The 19507-nt window shown below is 40.2% G+C and overlaps 1 protein-coding gene across 4 annotated transcripts; it reads left to right on the top strand.

The window, feature by feature from the left end:
• The first annotated feature begins 6177 nt into the window (after positions 1-6177).
• On the top strand, positions 6178-19275 carry NPM1 (nucleophosmin 1). 4 transcript variants are annotated; one of them, XM_040262763.1, is made up of 11 exons: positions 6178-6503; positions 8281-8360; positions 8916-9035; positions 9327-9420; positions 9624-9730; positions 9835-9905; positions 13323-13377; positions 13731-13814; positions 14549-14650; positions 16385-16459; positions 18905-19275. In XM_040262763.1, exons 1-11 carry the CDS (start codon positions 6446-6448, stop codon positions 18941-18943), a joined length of 885 nt encoding a protein of 294 aa, XP_040118697.1. In that variant the 5' UTR covers positions 6178-6445; the 3' UTR covers positions 18944-19275. The 4 variants fall into 4 exon arrangements, 3 of the variants coding, with proteins under 3 accessions (XP_040118697.1, XP_040118696.1, XP_040118699.1); XM_040262762.1 differs by having other exon boundaries at positions 6298-6503; positions 13323-13386; XR_005724854.1 differs by having other exon boundaries at positions 6308-6503; positions 15653-16459.
• The last annotated feature ends 232 nt before the right edge of the window (positions 19276-19507 follow it).

Raw genomic sequence — 19507 nt, 5'->3', positions numbered from 1 at the left:
AGACGCTTATTCCTTGGAAGAAAAGCTATGATCAACCTAGACAGAGTATTAAAAAGCAGAGACATTACTTGGCCGACAAAGGTCTACATAGTCAAACCTATGGTTTTTCCAGTCATCATGTATGGATGTGAGAGTTGGGCTATAAAGAAAGCTGAGCGCTGAAGAATTGATGCTTTTGAATTGTGGTGTTGGAGAAGACTCTTGAGAGTCCCTTGGACTGCAAGGAGATCAAACCAATCAGTCCTAAAGGAAATCAGTTCTGAATATTCATTTGAAGGACTGATGCTGAAGCTGAAGCTTCAATACTTTGGCCACCTGATGCGAAGAACTGACTCATTGGAAAAGTCCTTGATGCTGGGAAAGATTGAAGGCAGGAGGAGAAGGGGATGACAGAGGATGAGATGGCTGGGTGGCATCACTGACCCAACGGACATGAATTTAAGCAAACTCCCATGATGGTGAAGTCCCGTGATGGGAAGATGGTGAAGGATAGGGAAGCCTGTTGTGCTGCAGTCCATGGGGTTGCAAAGAGTCAGACACAACTGAGTGTCTGCACAACATCTGATTGCAGGGTCAAATCACTGTTAGACCCACTAAATCATAAAACTTGGGAGACACAGCTGTGCTGTGTGCTTAGTCATTCAGTCGTGTCTGACTGTTTGTGACCCCATGGACTGCAGCCTGCCAGGCTTCTCTGTCCATGGGGATTCTCCAGGCAAGAATACTGGAGTGGGTTGCCATGCCCTCCTCCAGGGGATCTTCCCAACCCAGCGATCAAACCCAGGCATCCCGCATTGCAGGCGGATTTTTTTTATCATCTGAGCCACTGCACTCCACTGCACAATGAAAGTTAACACATCCAGGATTAGGGTGAAGTGGGTTCAAGGCGCACAAGCAAGTTATTTGAATAGATGGCTAACTCCATATCACCTACGTCCAGTGCACCAGTGCTTGTAACTATGGCTTCTTGGGAGGCTCCCTAAAACAAGCTGACTACGAGAGAAAACCCTGGGCTGGTTTATAGATGGGTCAACTCAGCATGTTAGTGCAAGCTGGAAATGGATGGCTGTCACACAACACCTCCACTCAGAGGTGACTCTGAAAGACAGTGGAGAGGGAGAATCTTCCCAATGGGCAGATCTTTGGATGGTGCTGTTAGTCGCCCACTTTATGTGGACAACAAAAAGGTCTCATGCAAGGAAATAAAAATACTCACAGGCAGTGACAAAAGGCTGATTGCCCAGGAACTAGAAGGAACAGGATTAAAAGATCAGAGACAGGAAGATCTGATAAGAGTTGGACAGGAAGAACTTAGTGACTCAACAGCAACATTCTTGAAAAGGGATTAGTTTGTGGATGTTGTTATTAATTATTCTAATTATTGTCATATGGTATGCCAGGAAAAAGAAAAAAAAACAGGAAAAAATAATTACACCTAGGAAACAGATAGAGGACTCAAATATCATGAGCTGCTTTAGGGCAACCTTAGTGTAGCGGCATTAATATTTCCTAGCCCTTCCTTCTCTTCCTTCATTTTAGCCATTAGATTGGGGGTGCACACAAAATTAAAATTAATTCCCTACCTACAAGGAACTCACATGTAAACACAATGAAACATGGTAACGTTAAATAGTGGCAGTCAGTGAAAGGAAAGTCCTTTCTTCTAATGCGTGTGAGCCTCAGCTGCAGCACAGTTTCTCCACTCAGGACTGTTTGAGCACATCTTGAAACCCATAGCACAGTTTGGTGCTATCATCACCCCTACCTGGAATGGCTCTCACATTATCTCCTATGAAACTCTGCCCCTCTCCTCTCCAAAGGTGGATGTTTCAAGTAAGTACATAATGAGAGGATGGATTTAAAATATCTGATAATAGAAAGTTAGTGGGAGAGATGGCAGTTTAGGCTCATTCCTCGATCAGCCTCCAATTTTATATTGCAGTTTTTGCATGGTGTCTTTTTTGATGAAATATAGTTCAACAAAATAAATGAAACTGAAGTCACTCAGTCGTGTCCAACTCTTTGCAACCCCATGGACAGTAGCCTGCACCAGGCTCCTCCATCCATGGGATTTTCTAGGCAAGAGTACTGGAGTGGGTTGCCATTTCCTTCTCCAGGGAATCTTCCTGACCCAGGGATCGAATCCAGGTCTCCCGCATTGTAGACAGACGCTTTACCATCTGAGCCACCAGGGAAGTCAAATCTTTATTAAGTTTTCAGATAATGCCAGAGTGACACAGTAAGAAGTAAATTTCTTAGTGCAAAGACAAATTTCTCAGAATCTTTGGGCAGGTGGACTAGGCCCATACGAGGGAGGTGGGAGAGAGGCAGTGAACGCCAATAAATCAATTGTATGTATCTCTGCTCTATGAATTTATAAGAAAGCATCTGTCTTCATGTCTAACAGGTGAATGTAATAAAGGAATATGTGCTGAGTTAAACAGTCCCACCTCCTACATAGAAAGCATAGTCTCTTGGGCGATGATTATTTGTCCAACAGTGGAGAGGTAAACACACAGACATAGGAGGCAAGCAGAGGTTTCACTCTCCCTTTCATTAGCTTTGGGTTTTGGAAGTTACTTAACCTATTTAACCCTGTTTTCACATCTGCAAAATGAGAAGAGTTATGAGTTGAATTGTGACCTCCCAGAACTCACATGTCCAAGTGTTAGCCCCCAGTACTTCAGAATGGGATCTTGTTTGGGAATATAATACAGATGTAGTAAATTAAGTTAAAATGAGGTCATACTGCAGTAGGGTAGGTCTCTAATCCAGTACAACCAGCAATCTTATTAAAAGGGGAAATTTGGACATAGAAACAAAGAAAGACACAAAGGGAGAATACTATGTGAAGATGAAGGCAGAAATCAGAAGATGCTTATAAAAACCAAGGGACCAGCCCTGCCAACACCCTGATCTCAGCCTCCAGAACCTTGAGACACTGAATTTTTCTTGTTGAAGCGCACCCAGTCTGTGTTGTATTGTTAAAGCACTCCTTACAGATGAATACATAGATTAAAATAGTTACAGCCCCAAAGAACTGTAGTGAAATTATATGAGGTGATGCACAGGAAGTGTTTAATATGGTGATTGGCTCATAGAAAGTACTTAAAAACTGGTTGCTATTGTTATTGTTTAGATTAATAGACTCAACCAACAACAAGTGTATCTTAATAGATGCAGGTTCCTGGGTAGGGAAGATCCCCAGGAGAAGGGCATGGCAACCAACTCCAGTATTCTTGCCTGGAGAATCCCATGGACAGAGGAGCCTGGCAGGCAACGATCCATAGGGTTGCAAAGAGTCAGACACGATTAAAGCAATTTAGCATGCACACACACACTGAGACAAGACGTACTCTGAAGTGGCCTCCCCGGTATCCACCCCACGTTCTTTTCAGATATCCATAAGAATATATATGGGAAACCCCTGGTGGCTCAGCAGTAAAGAATATACCTGCAAAGATCTCATGTGCTATGGAGCAACTAAGCCCATGCACCCTATTAAGCCTGGGTTCTAGAACCTGGGGGAGAAGGCAATGGCACCCCACTCCAGTACTCTTGCCTGGAAAATTCCATGGACAGAGGAGCCTGGTAGGCTGCAGTCCATGGGGTCGCTAAGAATCGGACACGACTGAGCAACTTCACTTTCACTTTTCAGTTTCCTGCATTGGAGAAGGAAATGGCAACCCACTCCAGTGTTCTTGCCTGGAGAATCCCAGGGACGGGGGAGCCTGGTGGGCTGCCGTCTATGGGGTCACACAGAGTCGGACACAACTGAAGTGACTTAGCAGCAGTAGCAGCTAGAACCTGGGACCCAAAAATACCAAGCCCACGGGCTGCATCTACTGAAGCCCCTGCACCCTAAGAGCCCACTGCTTGCAACAAGAGAAGTCACCGCAATGAGAAGACCATTCACTGCAACTAGAGTGTCTCCCACTCGCCACAACTAGAGAAAAGTCAGCACAGTTACAAAGACCCAGCACAGCCAAAAATAAATATTAAAAAAACCCCAAGTTGAGCAATATATGGATCATATGTGTTAATATACCAAACCTCCCCCCCCCACAACTATGAAATCCTTCCCTTCTCCCCATATATAGTCTAGAAGTACAGTCACTCAACTACTAACACTGATTAACCTTAGGGAATAGGAATGGGGATATGAGAAGAGGGGCAGTTTAGTTTTTTACCTGCTTAAGTTTAAATACTTCTGATTTATTTAAAAGATGAGTATTCATTACATTTTTAAGTCTGAGAAATGCAAAAAGTGTTTTTTTAAAATCAGTTGAGATCATATCTATCTATTCCATGAGATCATATCTAGACTAAGTGCCTGCAATATTGAAAGAGAAAATGTATTTATATAACATGGGCTATGGCTCCCAAATGGTACGGGCTCTGTGCAGAGTTGTATTGAATAATCATGGTCCAGAATCCAGAAATTACGAAGTGGTTCCAACTCGTTTGAGCAGGCTTAATGGGGGAGCCTGGTGGGCTGCTGTCTATGGGGTCGCAGAGTCGGACACAACTGAAGTGACTTAGCAGCAGCAGCAGCAGCAGAAGACATTAATTCCTTCTCCACCATCCTGTAGCTCTTCTCTTGAGACATCCTCATTCTAAATGTCTAAATCCTCCTCAGCCACAGGCCTGTCCTCTCTTCTATCAGCCTTTCTCAGTTTTTTCTCTAGCAATTGCTCACACTCTGCATTTTAAAAGATCCAAGAACCAGGCTGGTGAAGACTTTTCTTCATCTGGGGGCAGGGAAAAGGAGGGGAACAGCTTAGTCCATTCACATAGTGTAAGCATTGATTTCTCCAAATTTAGAAATGTTCTGTTAGTAATCGGTTTATGTGCATCACAGTTTATCTCAAGTAGATTGTATTCAGAAAAAAAAGAGGGTAGGGAATTACTGCCACTACTTTTATTCCTTACAGCACTTCTCTATTATTTGATCTGTTGACATAAAAAAGATAACTAGGGGAATCCTAGGAAAGTGTCCAGGGGCTGTGGTTGCGGGAGCGGTGGTCCTCAGTTTGTCAAAGCGTAGCTTGAGATGCTCATATCCCGGCTTACTTCCAAAGAGACTAATTAATAGGCATTTCTTACAAGTCTTATGCCTTCTTTACAGGTCAGAATCTTCTCAGGAATGTTAAAGACTAAAGACTAAGTGCACTGCCTCAGACCCTCATACAATGAGGGTCTCATATATGCACCCTCATATAATCCTGCGAGCTGTTTTAGATGGATGTTAGTATTGAACTTAGAGCTAGAGAACCCTGTCAGTAATCACCTCATTTGTTTGGGCACCGGCTGGTTTCCTTATCTGAGAAGTGGGGATAGTCACACATATCTCACGGGATCTTACAGTGCGCACTCCGACGTGTCCGAGTCTTCGCGACCCTTTGGACTGCAGCTCGCCAGGCTCCTCTATCCCTGGAATTTCCCACAGCAGAACACTAGAATGGGTTTCCATTTCCTACACTAAGGGATCATCCTGACCATGGATGGAACCGGCGTCTCCTGAGTTGCAGGCGGATTCTTAACCCTGAGGCTTCGGGGAATAGCAGTTTAAAACCTTCGGTCTGGAGAAATCACTCAGACTTGGTTCCTGCCGTGCTCATGAGGAATAGGCCGATTCAGTCCCTTTTTGCCTCCGAATGACATAATGAATGACAACTTCGGAGATGTTTCCTCAGAAAGGACAGGGCGATTAAAAACAGTTGAATGAGTGACCAGCAGCTATATCTTTTCTCTCCAACAGATGATATTCCATAGTTCACTGTATGTGGAACCACAAGCTTTAACTTTAGGGAAACAATGAATTCTGAGCCCAGGCCTTCAGGCAAGTCAAATAAAAACCCGCAGTGGTTACGCCTGTGTGGAGGCCTGCGAGGCACGAGGGGATGGAGAAAGGTGAATGGAGCAGCTCTCCGACCCACAACCAGCTCGCCCTCCAGTGCCTAACACAGCTCAGCGTTGCCGGCGCCATTTTGCTGGGTGGGCTGCGCAGGCTTTTGGCGCAAGGCCCGCGCGCCAGAGCGGGAGAGGACGTGGAAGGCTTGAAGGGAGGGGGGATCGCGCGCTACCCGGGGAAGCACGCCTGCGCACGGGACGCAGCTGCTGCGGAGGGGTGGGGCCGAGGTACAAGTGCGCGTGCTCGGTGGGAGCCCGCGGAGTACCTGGAGGAGGTGGGGGGCGAACTAGAAAGGAGTGAGGTTGAAGAGCGCTTGCGCGCGAGAGCGACCGGGAGGGGCGGGTGCACCGGAGCACGCGCGCGGAAACGGGACTTGAGGAACTCTCGCGAGATCTCCAGGGTGCTATATATGTACGCGGGGAGCCCGCGTCCTTTCCCTGGTGTGATTCCGTCCTGCGCGGCTGCTGGCTTGAGTAGTAGTCGTTTAATTCCGTCCGGCTTCTCTCCCACATAAGTGCGTGCTGCCAACCCATGGAGGATTCAATGGACATGGACATGAGCCCCTTGAGGCCCCAGAACTATCTTTTCGGTAACAGCTGGGGGGTTGGAGCGAGGCCGCGGAGGGCCTGGAGGCTTTGATGGGGGAGTGTAATCATGTTGAGGCCTGGGTTGGCGGAGAAAACTATGCAGGCTGGAGGTCTGAGGGAGTCGGAAGCGAGCTGCCAGGATCTTCCAGCCTGAGGTATGGGGATCCAGGAGAGTCGAGCCGGCAGCACGGAGAGAGGGGAAGAGCATGGGAAGGAGGTGCGGCCTGAAGGCTGGAGCATGAGCGGTCGGGGCCTAGGGCCTGAAGTAACTTGGGAGCGACAGGTTGAGAGTTTGGCGTTAGCCGGGGCCCATGGTAGAACTCCGGCTAGTTATTCTTGGGGTTTTGTGAGTTGGTAGGCTTCTGATTCTGGGCGGGTGCCTGATGCTGATCTCCGGGTTGGTGGTGCAGGAGGTTGTGTGTTTTCGGAGTGTGAGGCCTGAGCCTCCTTTCTGAACGAGAGGATGGATTGAGCATGGCGTTGTCATCGGGCCTCAGGGTCAGGACTGTAGGGCCAAGACTCGGTCCCGTTGCTTCGGCCGGTTACGCGGGGACGGGAGGTGCAGCCCAGGCGGGCGTGAGAAGGCCGCGACCGCTGGGAGCACGTGGTTGCCACGTGGTTGGGAGGAGGGGGTGTGGGCGCTACATCCGGGGCTTTCTGGTGTCTTGTCACCCCCCAAGCCTGGCGACTTAGGGCTTAATTGAGGCTGGTGGGCGGGAAATGTTAGGTGAAGTGTTTGGTAGCGCCAGGACTCTGGAGGTCTTTGTTCAGTGCTTAACATCTATGTTGGTAGTACTCGTTTAGAGAATCCTTTTTCTAATTTCACCGCGCCCACTTTACAGATGTGGTACTGAACTTAGAAGCGGCTTAAGGAAAATTAGACGATCCTTGCTTCCAGAACTATTGCATTACAGTTGATTTGGGGCGGTAGAGGGAGACCAGCGAAGGCAGCCTTGTGTTTTGGGGATTTCCCTCTCAGGCACAGTGTACCATGCTAAGGGTCTTTCTTGGTTTTTCAGTCTCACTAAACTTAATTGTTGACGCCATTTCCTTGTGTCAGGCTCTGAGGCATCTCTTCCAGTAACTGTTAGATGGTAGTTAAATAGAACTATTTAAAATTTAATTCTGATGGTATTTCAAATAATTGCCTATTCATGAATGATAGTAGTAACATGCACTGTATACGTTAAGGCAGCGTTTCAGATCTATTTCTATCAAAATTTTTATGTCAACTCTATTAGAAATATCCTTAACATATTTCCATGTTTTAACTTCTGAGCAGAGTTTAATGTGCATGATTTCTGACACCTCAAAAGTGGAATGTTGACCCCTGTAAGGAGTTTAGTTCTACATTTGTAGTTTTCTGCTACAAATACAAGCTGTTGATGTAGGTGTTTGTGTAACTCTTGCCACTTATAAATTTGGTTGGCACTTTTTTTGGGAATTTTGGTAGGTAATCAACTTTTTTAAATAGTGGGATTTTATCAACATTGTTAGGATGGGTTTGAATTCCAGCTTTACTAAATTTTTGATCCTATTTCTGAGACTATGTAATTGAGAATTAAATAGTATAGGGGGAAAGTGGAATTTATAATGCTCTGTATGGATGTTATTTGATGTTGATAAACTTGTGATCAAAAAATCCAGGGAGTGGTACCTCTTCCTTTTTGGTAGCTAGAATAGTAAAAATTCCTTTACAAGTTAATGCTTAAGTTACACACACTGAGTTTCAGTGTTACTTTTCTCCTTGTTACAGTTGGTTTTGTTCTTAATTTACAGGTTGTGAACTAAAGGCTGACAGAGATTATCACTTCAAGGTGGATAATGATGAAAATGAGCACCAGTTATCTTTAAGAACGGTACTTAAACTTCAAAATAAATTAAATAACCTTTCTTGATTTCAGCCTTTTAGTTGTTAATACTTAAGTGTGGCTTAATACTTTATAATAGTGTTTTTCTGAGTAATTGTACATACTTGATTTTCTAAATGTGTGACAGGAAACTTGGCCTCTTTACCACTTGGCAATTGTAAAGTCCAGTCACACTGTTCAGCTTTCCTTATTTGTGTACACTTCTTCAGTTGGATTAAAAAGCCTTTTAAGAGAGGGATAGATATAGATATTACTTTGTTCCCCACAGACAGCCTATAGCCTACAACCTAAGTTGTAAGTGTCTAATAAATGTTAGGTGACTTAAACATTGCATGTGTGATGACATAAACATATGTGTTATCAAATGTGTTTTTCTGTGTTTAGATTTACTGAATCTTAGTCACATAAAACTTGAAGACAGCATTGTGCCCAAGTCAGTTTCTCTGGCCAGTGGTCATAATGAAAGGTTATAATTGTCTGCTTTTACAAACAACTAGTTTGCAGGGCTTGTAGAAAGTTGAAGCACTGTTTTTGTCTTTACAGGTCAGTTTAGGGGCTGGAGCAAAGGATGAGTTACACATTGTTGAAGCAGAGGCGATGAATTATGAAGGCAGTCCAATTAAAGTAACACTGGCAACTTTGAAAATGTCTGTACAGCCAACGGTAAGGGCGCATTAGTACTTTTAGTCTAATTTTGTCTGATTAGATTTTATTCCAGTTCCGTCACATTAAGGTGGCTATCATTTAGGTTACTCTTACTGTCCCTGGGCTGACTGATAACTCTTGAACATGGTGGTAGCTGCTTGTTTATGAAAAAACAGGCTCACTGATTTGTTCATTTGGCTGATGGGTTTGCTTATTCAGAAACATTTTAAAGTTATGAACAGATTTCATACCAAACGTGTAACCTTTTATTTTTTTCCACAATATTTAGTGGTTTATAATTTCTTTTAGGTTTCTCTTGGGGGCTTTGAAATTACACCACCTGTGGTCTTACGGTTGAAGTGTGGTTCAGGGCCTGTGCATATCAGTGGACAGCACTTAGTAGGTATGTTACACTGTTTATTCTTCTTATTGCAGTTGCCTTGTTCCCAATTTGGACTTTATAAAGTATGTTTAGTTCTGGTGCTCCTGTCTGTAATAGGTTCAAGTGGGAACCTAGTAATTTATAACTAGAAAAGCAGTGTTTTTTTTTTTCTGAGTTCTTGCTGTTGAGTTTTAGTAGTGGCTAATAAAAGAAATTTATTTTAGCTGTGGAGGAAGATGCAGAGTCAGAAGAAGAGGAGGAGGAGGAGGTGAAACTCCTAAGTATATCTGGAAAGCGTTCTGCCCCTGGAAGTGGTAGCAAGGTTCCCCAGGTATGGATGTAATTTACTGCACAACACATAATATATTCTTGCCTTTAGTTCAGTAGTTTGGATAAGCACTTACTGATGAGTGTGTGTCCAATTATTTTTTAAAGAAAAAAGTAAAGCTTGCTGCTGATGAAGATGAAGATGATGATGACGACGACGACGATGATGATGATGAAGAGTGAGTAGTAAGCCCTTAGAGACTTGACCGAGTTGTATGGGAGTGATGATAAAACAGTTTATCAAAATCATCCTGTGGGATTAAGTAACTGTTTTAGTTACACAAGAGGTGAATGGTCAGTGGTTGTCAGTAAGGATGAAGTATGTTAAAGGATGAAGTATGAAGCGTTTCCTAAATATATTTGACTAGGTTCCTTTTTTCCCTGGGGAGCATTTAGTGGATACATTACTGTATGCTGTCTGCTGTATTTCATCACTGTACAGTAATAAATGGATTAGGCCTAAAGAGAATCTGAATGGCTCCAGCTGTATACATTTTGTAAGTTGTCACATGGTTTTTTTCCCCCAAAAGGATTTTGGCCCATGGTTGTCTGGTCCTTAGGAGAGAATTAGACTCTAAAAGGGAGTAGGGTTTTATTGGAGAGTTAAATGATTGTAAACAAGATTTGATATGTTTATTAACTAGGTTGGACTATGGTAAGTGTTACAAACATGCTATGGAGTAAAATGTTAGTCATAAGTAGTCTTTCCTATATGTAGCAATATAAAAATTTGTTAGTACTGAATGTTTAATTGCCTGTCAGCTTTGTTCTTGAGTTCTCACGTTGGTCCATACATACTGAAACCAACCGAAGTTGGAATCTTAAGACTCTGAGAGAACATGCACTAATGAAAAATAAAGTCTGCAAATCAGATTTTCAGTAACCTCAACTAGCCAAGCTGGTAGTTAATTAAAAAGGTCTTTGAGCATGATTAAGAAAGCAGAAAATAGGAAGGAGTTGAATGCTTAAAATTCTAAGTTACCTGCATCACTTTCAAGACAGGGATAATTCCTGATGTAAATAGTTGGTGTTCTTGTCTTCCATGTCTCCTTTAAGTTTTCTTCAATTAGTTGATCAGGGAGGAATGAATAGTGTAGATGGTAACCAGGTCCAAATCAGGAAGATTTTTGGTAAAAGGGGAAAGTATCGTCAGATACATGAGTCAGTAGAGGCAGTTAATAGATTCGTTGAGGGTACAAGTTTTAGATTCTGTTGGTTAGGAGATAAATGATCAGTGGGTCCTGTTTTGGGGGTGGAAAGGGTACGGTGTGGGGTTGGTTGACTTGCTGTTGATGTAAGCAAGAAAAGCTGAAGACCATTTAGTACGTTAAAAGTTTAATATGGCCAACACAACACTGTTAACTGTATTCCAGTAAAAAAGTTTAAAAGTTAGTTTCCAAATGCAACCTTGGTAGATGATTGTTACTGAGTGGCCCAGGCAACTGTCATGGGTGACACTACGGGACAGTTTTTAGGGGCCGGGAAGGTGTTAGGTGCGCAAGCCTGGTTGACCTGGGGCCCCTGTTGGGCAAGAGTGGCCGTTCTCCAAGTGGCCCGTGCTTAGGGCTGGGTCCTGATGCTCCTTGGGCTGTACTTCCATCCAAGTTGTAGGTTTTCCCACAGGAGCCAGGTCAAGTGAGGGGGTAGTGGAGACTGTTCTGGTTCTACATTGAGGTAGCAATGGGAAAAGTGGGGTTATCCAGGAAAAAACACCCTCTCCACCTGTTTTATTAGGCAATATTCTGATGAAGTAAAACTGCTTACAGTACTGGTAGTGGTTGTATACAAATCATTGTCATCTTACTTTTCATTATGGGGGTAGCATGTGTACTTTTTGGGTACTAGGGCCAAAATTGATTAAAAAATCCCTGATAAGAGTCACTTAAAAGATTTTATATGCTTTTAGTGTAAATTATATGGTACTTGATGCAGTTAACACAGCAGATGTGTTTCTCTGGTATTGGAAAAGAGGTGTTTCTTTGGTTGAACATAGATAAAGTTGTCTTATTTTTGAGACTATATAATACTCAGTTTGTGAGGTAATTAAAATTTCAAGCAATTCCACAATTTCCTGTTTCAGACTTGTGGACTTCTCTAATAATTGGATTCCACTCCCCACCCCCAACCCCCCAGTTTGTACATTTAGAGTGTACAGTTCTGTAGTTGATGGTATATGCCCAGTTGGGCAGCCAATTTCAGAACCTTTCATCACCTTAAAAGAAACCAAGGTATAACCCCTCATTTTCTCCAGCTCTAGTCAACCACTAATACACTTTTTTTTTTTTTTTTAGATTTGTCTGTTTTGGATATTTCATATAAATGGAATCATAATATGTGCCCTTTTCTGCTGCTTGGTTTCACTTAGCCTCAGTGTTTTTAAGATTCACCTTTGTAGCATGTGCCAGTACTTGTTTTATATTATTGAGCTATAAGAACTTTTGTATGTTTTGGAAACAAATCCCTTAGAATTTACAAATGTTTTCTCCCATCCCATGTGTTGTCTTCTTTGTGTGACAGTCCTTTACAGAAAAGTTTTTTACTTTCATAAAGTCCAGTTAATTTTATTATTTGTGCTTTTGGGGTCAAACCTAAGAAACCATTCCAGTTTTATAATTTTAGTTCATGTTTGATCTTTTATCCATTTTAAATTGTGTATGTGCTGTGTTTTGTATGTACTGTGAGGCAGGAGCCAGGGACTGTGAATACCCAGTAGTCCTAGCACCATTTGTGAAAGATCCTTCCCCACTGACTGGTCTTTCTCCCCTTTTTGAAAATAGTTACTATGCTTACATAGTTTTTGTTTCTGGACCCTTCAGTTCCATGTCTGTCCTACCACTAGTAAAACATTCTGATTTCTGTTGCTTTGTAGTTTTTATACACCTTAGTTTGTAATTACTTAACATGAATGCTTCAACATTGTTCTTTCTCAGGTTCATTTTGGCTTCCTTGAGCTTCAATGTGAGTTTTAAGATCAGTTTCTATGGAGAAGCCACCTAGGATTCTTTTAGGGATTGTGTTAAATCTGTAAATTAATTTGGGGAGCTGCCATCTTAGTATCTCCTAGTCCATGAATGTGGGATGTTGCTATTTTAATTTCTTTAACCCTATTTTCATTTTCAAAAATCTACTTTCAGTTGTAAAAAATAACACTCTACCATCTTAACTATTTTAAGTGTGCAGTTTAGTAGTTTTAATCATAATGACATTTTGTTGAACCAGGTTAGGCTCGTCTAGTAATACTAAAAACTGTAACCAGTGAATGAAAAGTCCCCATTTCCACCTTTCCTCTGGCAGCCACCCATCTTCTGGTTTCTGTAGAGGGATTGCTGTAGGTAAACCTCAGATGAGTAGAATCGCACAGTATTTGTCCTGTGACTGTCTTGACTGTCTCGCTTAGTGTAATGTCCGTAAGGTTCATCCATATGCTGCATTTGACAGGATTTCCCTTAAGGATTGTGCTTTCAGTTCTTTTGTCGACCCCCAAAAGTTTGATTTGCTTTGATTGACTAAACTTGCAGGTTCTTCCACTTTCTAGATAAGCTTTCTAGATTTGTTGAGTACATTGAATAAGTAATAAGCACTTACTTCATTTGTAGTGATGATGATGACGATTTTGATGAGGAAGTTGAAGAAAAAGCTCCAGTAAAGAAAGTAAGTAAGATACAGTAATTTAAGATTGTTGGAAATAGTAACAAAAGGTGGGGATTTTTTGATGCCATTGCTTGTTTGATGGTTATCAAAAGTTGTCATAGAAGGTGCTGATCTCCTACTTAAAATTGCTCTTGAGTAGGGCTATTTTGGAAACATTCCTAATAGTGAAGAATTAACTTGTTTTCTTTGTGTAGTAGTAGCCTTCTTCCCATTAGCCCTTTTGTGAAAATGATTATTTTATCTTAACCTGATTGCTGCTTTTATATGGTTTGAGGCAGTTTAATTTGCAGTAACTCTGTTCTGTAGGGAGGGGCATTGATTAAGATTAATGTGATGAATTTAATTAATTGCAGTCTGTACGAGATACTCCAGCCAAAAATGCACAAAAATCAAACCAAAATGGAAAAGACTCAAAACCGTCAACACCAAGATCAAAAGTAAGTGGTAACAGATGTACTGATGTGAGCTTCACTGAAGTGGTTAGGTTCTCCTGCTCTCATAAAATTTGGTAGGTCTTTGGAGAATGACTTCAGGGTGTCAGAAGAGCTAAAATGTGCTTATTTTATCGGCATTCATCCTATACTGGAACAGTTTTAAACTGCATGGGCCCATTCATCACGGGTTTAAGTGGTAAACACTGTAGTACTGCACGTCCATGGTTGGTTCAGTCTGGATGCAGAGGGATCACAGATGTGGAGGGCTGACAGTAAGTTATTAATACGCATGTTATTGACCATGGTGAGTGCTGGGGTCATCTGTTGACATTCACTGGTCAACTGTATGTTGCGGCTGGCTTTCTCATAAGGGAGAAAGCCAACAAAGATTCCTGTGATACTGCGTTATTTAAGGGTTCTTCCTTATATATAAAAAGTATATTTATCACATAGGGCAGTTTCTCCCAGCTGGCTGCATATTGGGAGATTTTCTCTTAAGTTCTGTGGAATGGGCCCCAGGCATAAAACTGTAATTTGATTCATTCTTGGGTACCTTCTAGTTTCCTTTTCCTTTCGTAAGGAATAATTTAAGGGCAAAAATAATTGTTCAGATGAATTAATTTATATTGGTAACTCAACTCTGGTGTATGCACACTTGTTTTTATAGTAAAGGATTTAAGAATTTTTATTTATTGAGAAAATCCAGATACTGTGTTGACATTTACTTTTTCTTCCAGGGTCAAGAATCCTTCAAAAAACAGGAAAAAACACCTAAAACACCAAAAGGACCTAGCTCTGTAGAAGACATTAAAGCAAAAATGCAAGCAAGTATAGAAAAAGTGAGTAAAATAATATTCCTTCAACTTTCTGGGGATTGGAACAGGACTGTTTTCTCATTTTTTATCCCAATATACCTGCCCTTTTGTGGTGTGAAATTCTCTCAAAAATGGCTTACTAGTTTATAATCTCTGATGATTTCTTTTTTTGTATATTTGAATTTACGTGTGCTTTATTTTCCATTATAAAAGGAATACAAGTAAGTTGATTGTAGGATATATTCTGACTTTAGATTTAAATTAGACCATTTCCCATTGCCTGTTCTGTTCATAAGATGCCACAGTACCAGCAGAGGGCGTATGAGTCTTCTAAAATTGCAAACAGCTGGAAATGTAGTCTGGCTGTTACAGTTTTAAAAAATTACTCACTTTTGACTAGTCAGAAACATTCTTCAACAAATGAATTATTTCTGTTTGCCTTTTGCACCAAAGTGTCACCAGTCAGTACATGTGATGCTTGAATATTTGAATGACAAACATGTTTACATTTAGTTATCTTTTGTCTTAAATAGTGGCAACGTGTGAGAAAAAGATTAGCTTTTGTCCTACTTGCTTGATTTGTAGTTGGGCGAATCGACATTTCATGGACTTTAGTGAACTCTGGAGTATGGTGTAATTGATTTAAATGCCTTGAAACATATTTGAGAGGAACCTTTAAAATTCTGTGAACAATATTAATATTCTTAGACCTCAATTATTGAAAATAAATGTAGAATTGAGAGGAAAAGTTAATGACTCCTTTTCCCTTGTTTGCTCTATGCCTTCTAGGTTCTGCAAGGCTTCAGTAGATTTCCTTTCCTTATGCCGTTACGAGTCAGTTGGAAAACTAACATTTTAGAACCAGAATGTATTTCTTGATTTGTTTCAGTACTGCTGTAAACCTTTTAGCCGGAATTGCTGGTATCACTGCTGTGTTTTTATCCCTTGCATACAGTGCTTGACTGACAATTTAGATATCCTCCCCCTCAATTTTAATATGGTCCTATCTCCTTGGTTTAATTGCAGGCACATTGAACAGCCCTGGGCACTACTGGTAAATTAAGCCCAAAGATGGGGAGAGGAAAAGGAGAGACATATAGTCCAAACTGAGTATCATCAACAATCCAGACTGAAGTCTTCTATTTTAATCTCAATCCCCTTTCCTGATTGGCCACCCACCCACACCCTTCCAGGCTGGAAGCAATCAATTGATCTCCTAAAACACTTTGCCTGCTGTGATTCAGTGAACCTTATACTTTGCTTTCTGTTTGTACAATTGCCTCACCTCTGACCATGTATTTCCCTAGCTGCTCAATAAATATTTGAATCAAATAACAGATGTGGCAGTAATTTAAAAGTAAATGAAAGTGAGGTTTATTTTCTAGGTTATAAGGAGTTAAGAATTCACCACACTTGAAACTCCTTCCTCTTTCTTAAATGCATAGAAGATTCAGATTAACAATTTTTGTCACTTGTGTGTATGATACTCAAAGGGGCTATCTTTTTTAGAGTGGCTGGGAGTGGGTGGGCGGAAGTCAGAAACTTTGGTATGAAAGACCTAGGTCCTAATATGCTCTGCAAACGTCTTTCTAGGCTTTTTTTAAAAAGGATTTATTCAGTAGTAAAAGATTTGAAATGACAAGGAGTGATCACAAATAATCCCATGTAATAAATAGCACGCAAATCTTTGAGGAATTTCATAATGATCTCCCTCAAAAAATGCTTCTATACTTACCCGTAATGCTTTTGTCTCCATAGGGTGGTTCCCTTCCCAAAGTGGAAGCCAAGTTTATCAATTATGTGAAGAATTGTTTCCGGATGACTGACCAGGAGGTAACTGAACTTTCTGGAGACATGACCAAATCCAGAATTTTTATTGTGATTTATTATGGTTGTTTAGTCTCTTTAGGTATTGGCTTCTTTTAAAAGGTTCCTAACCACCTAACCACAGACAATACTTCAGATTAAATACATGGAAACTCTTAAGATTTAGTTGGCAAAAACTGAGAAGATAACTTTTTTAGTACATTTTTCCCAGCTTTTATATAGTTGGTAAATTATTTCTTGGTTACTGAACTCAGTTTGCTTTTGGTACCGTGTTGGCTAAGGAAATGAGCTGTGGTTTTCCTTGCTGCTCCATTTGGCTCCTTGGGACAGTCTGGTCTTTTTGCTTTCTTACGAGTTGGCAGAGATGATTTTCTTGATGTTATGGGAAGTACATGTTGCTGAAATAGACCTAACTGTAAAATCTGGAAGCAGGAAGCCAAATTGTACTCAATATATTGATTTAGATTTTGTATTTCTTAATATGAAGGCATTGTGTCAGTAAAAGAAAAATCATGCATTTATTTTTACTGTCTTCTAGTTGACGACTCAAGTTGTAAAGGAAAATGTAAAAGCTGTTACACAAGGTTGCTAGGCATTATGTACATACAGGACATAGTCTGTGTTGTTTTTGTCAGGACTCCCTAAATCTCCTGTGTTCAGCTTTCTTCAGTAAATTAAGAAATTTGTTATTAGAGCTCTTTTTCTGCCACAGTATTTAGTACTTAAATCACTTAATGGTAACACTTTTTCTCAGGTTTGAAAGCCTTTCAGTGATTTAATATTCTTTACGTGAGTTCAGCCTTCATTGCTATGGCCTTGAGATGATCAGACTAAATCTTTATGATTCTTTTGGTTGCTATTCTTTCTTTATGTATATTTGAATTCCAGAATGCCAGTGTATATTCTGTGAATTTTCTGAATAGCGGGCATTTTAGTAAAAATAAAAGCCCTTTTAAAATAGTGCAGTAGATAATTATTAATTCAGTGTTGAAAATCATGGCAAGTGAGATATATAAACTATCATCTGTAACTGGTAAGCATAAGAAAATATGTAATTTAAGCTAATACCAAAGGAAGTGGTAAAATAAAATTTTTGATGAAGAAAAATTCATGTGATGATAAAGTTGAAATTGCAAAGGCCTTCCAAATAGTATACCAGTCTTGTAACTGAAATGACTGAACTCACTGCTATCAGAAGTATTTTCTGACTTCAAAACTGAAAGCGTATTTTGAAGTGCCAAGATGAAATTCCTGTAATAATGAAAAACATGATCACTCACTTCACTATTAATGGAAATTACCAAAACACTGAATGCATCACATTTTTATTGCACAGTTGCAGATATGAATAATCACAGTGTATAAAATAACTTCCCATTGCTTGTGCAGTTTTTCTTTAGAGTTGCTTGTGAGAATTAGGCTAATAAAATCTAGATGGGAACTTGAGAAATAGCAACCTTTTGCAGAAATTTCTTGAATTAAAGAGTTAAGAAAATGTACTACCTTTTGAGGAAAAAACTGCAGAGAAAAGTTTTGCTGAATGTTTGTATAAAGGTGCAAACAATGTTTGGTCAAAGTTGAAGCATGAATTACTCCAAGGTCAGTATTCTCTATAAAGCAGGTCAAGGAACATCTGATAACCTTTGACTTTTTCAAATACTGTGAAATAGTTCGATATTTGTATTTAACTTATTGATTAGAGAATGACATGATATTCAGTTCCTGTTGATTTGAAGCACAGCAATATCATTAGTTTTCAGGAATGGAAAGACAAGTCATGGAAGATGGTTTTATGTGTTTAAACTGGAAGAGCTTGTCTGAGTAACTAATATATATATATATACTGCCTCATAAGTCTACTCATTAATAAAATAATCGGGATGTGACCACTCTAGAAACTTAAAATGTACCAAGATAATAAGCCTAACTAAGGAATTTATAAGCAAATTCTATAAAACAAGGAACTATTAGGATATCGTGGAAATATAATTAGAGATAAAGAAGGATATAACTGGTATATTTATATAGTTTATTTCAGATAAATGTAATTTTTTAGTATGTGTCCCATGTACAGGTGCATGTTTTTCTCTGAATTTGGCCCTAAAGCAGGTGGCATTGAGGCAACATTGACCAAACTAGTCTGATTTCCTTAGCTAAATGTCTAAGCTGTTAAGTGTATATTAGTATGAAAGTGACTTTGCGTATAAGAATCCTATAATTTACGTAAATGTATGATCATTCAATTTATGTTCAATCATTCAATTTATGTTCAAATTGAAGTATTTGAAATTAAATAAGTTTCCTTGAAATCAGTTATTAATTAACTAGAGTGAACCTTTTTGGTGGTGGAATGAAAAATAGCTATTTTGAATTGTACAAAGAGACGTGGTTTAATTTATTGGTGTCTATGAAGTGTTGTGGTTTTTCAACCACATTTCTTTTTTTTTCCAGGCTATTCAAGATCTCTGGCAGTGGAGGAAGTCTCTTTAAGAAAATAGTTTAAACAGTTTGTTAAAAATTTTCCGTCTTATTTCATTTCTGTAACAGTTGATATCTGGCTGTCCTTTTTATAATGCAGAGTGAGAACTTTCCCTACCGTGTCTGATAAATGTTGTCCACGTTCCATTGCCAAGAATGTGTTGTCCAAAATGCCTGTTTAGTTTTTAAAGATGGAACTCCACCCTTTGCTTGGTTTTAAGTATGTATGGAATGTTATGATAGGAATAGTAGTAGTGGTGGTCAGACAGATGGGAATGGTGGGGAGACAAATATACATGTGAAATAAACTCAGTATTTTAATAAAGTAGCCCTGTTTCTCTTTCTATTATCCTCTTTATACTTTGTCAAAGAAATACATTTACATAATCAAATGTTCCTCAGACCTTCCTACCACCCAAACTAGCCTTTCACTCCCAAAAAAATCTGGCATGTTAAATAACCTGCAGCAGCCTTTCTCAGCCTGGCTTCTCTGTGTGAACCAGAACAGAAAATGCTTTCTGTGACTATCTTTTCAGTACATAAGGTATTTGAGATTCTTGGGGGAGGATAATTTAT

Source organism: Oryx dammah, unplaced genomic scaffold, assembly GCF_014754425.2.
Source record: "Oryx dammah isolate SB20612 unplaced genomic scaffold, SCBI_Odam_1.1 HiC_scaffold_20, whole genome shotgun sequence".
NCBI lineage: Eukaryota > Metazoa > Chordata > Mammalia > Artiodactyla > Bovidae > Oryx > Oryx dammah.
The sequence above is the reverse complement of the archived record's forward strand: the minus strand, read 5'-3'. Positions and strand labels throughout refer to the sequence as shown.

Excerpts from the sequence above, each read along its gene's own strand:
- NPM1 (XM_040262762.1), top strand. The coding sequence starts at position 6,446 with ATGGAGGATTCAATGGACATGGACATGAGCCCCTTGAGGCCCCAGAAC. Across the intron at positions 6,504-8,280 it reads GCCCCAGAACTATCTTTTCG|GTTGTGAACTAAAGGCTGAC; the intron begins GTAACAGCTGGG and ends CTTAATTTACAG. Across the intron at positions 9,906-13,322 it reads GACGATGATGATGATGAAGA|TGATGATGATGACGATTTTG; the intron begins GTGAGTAGTAAG and ends CTTCATTTGTAG.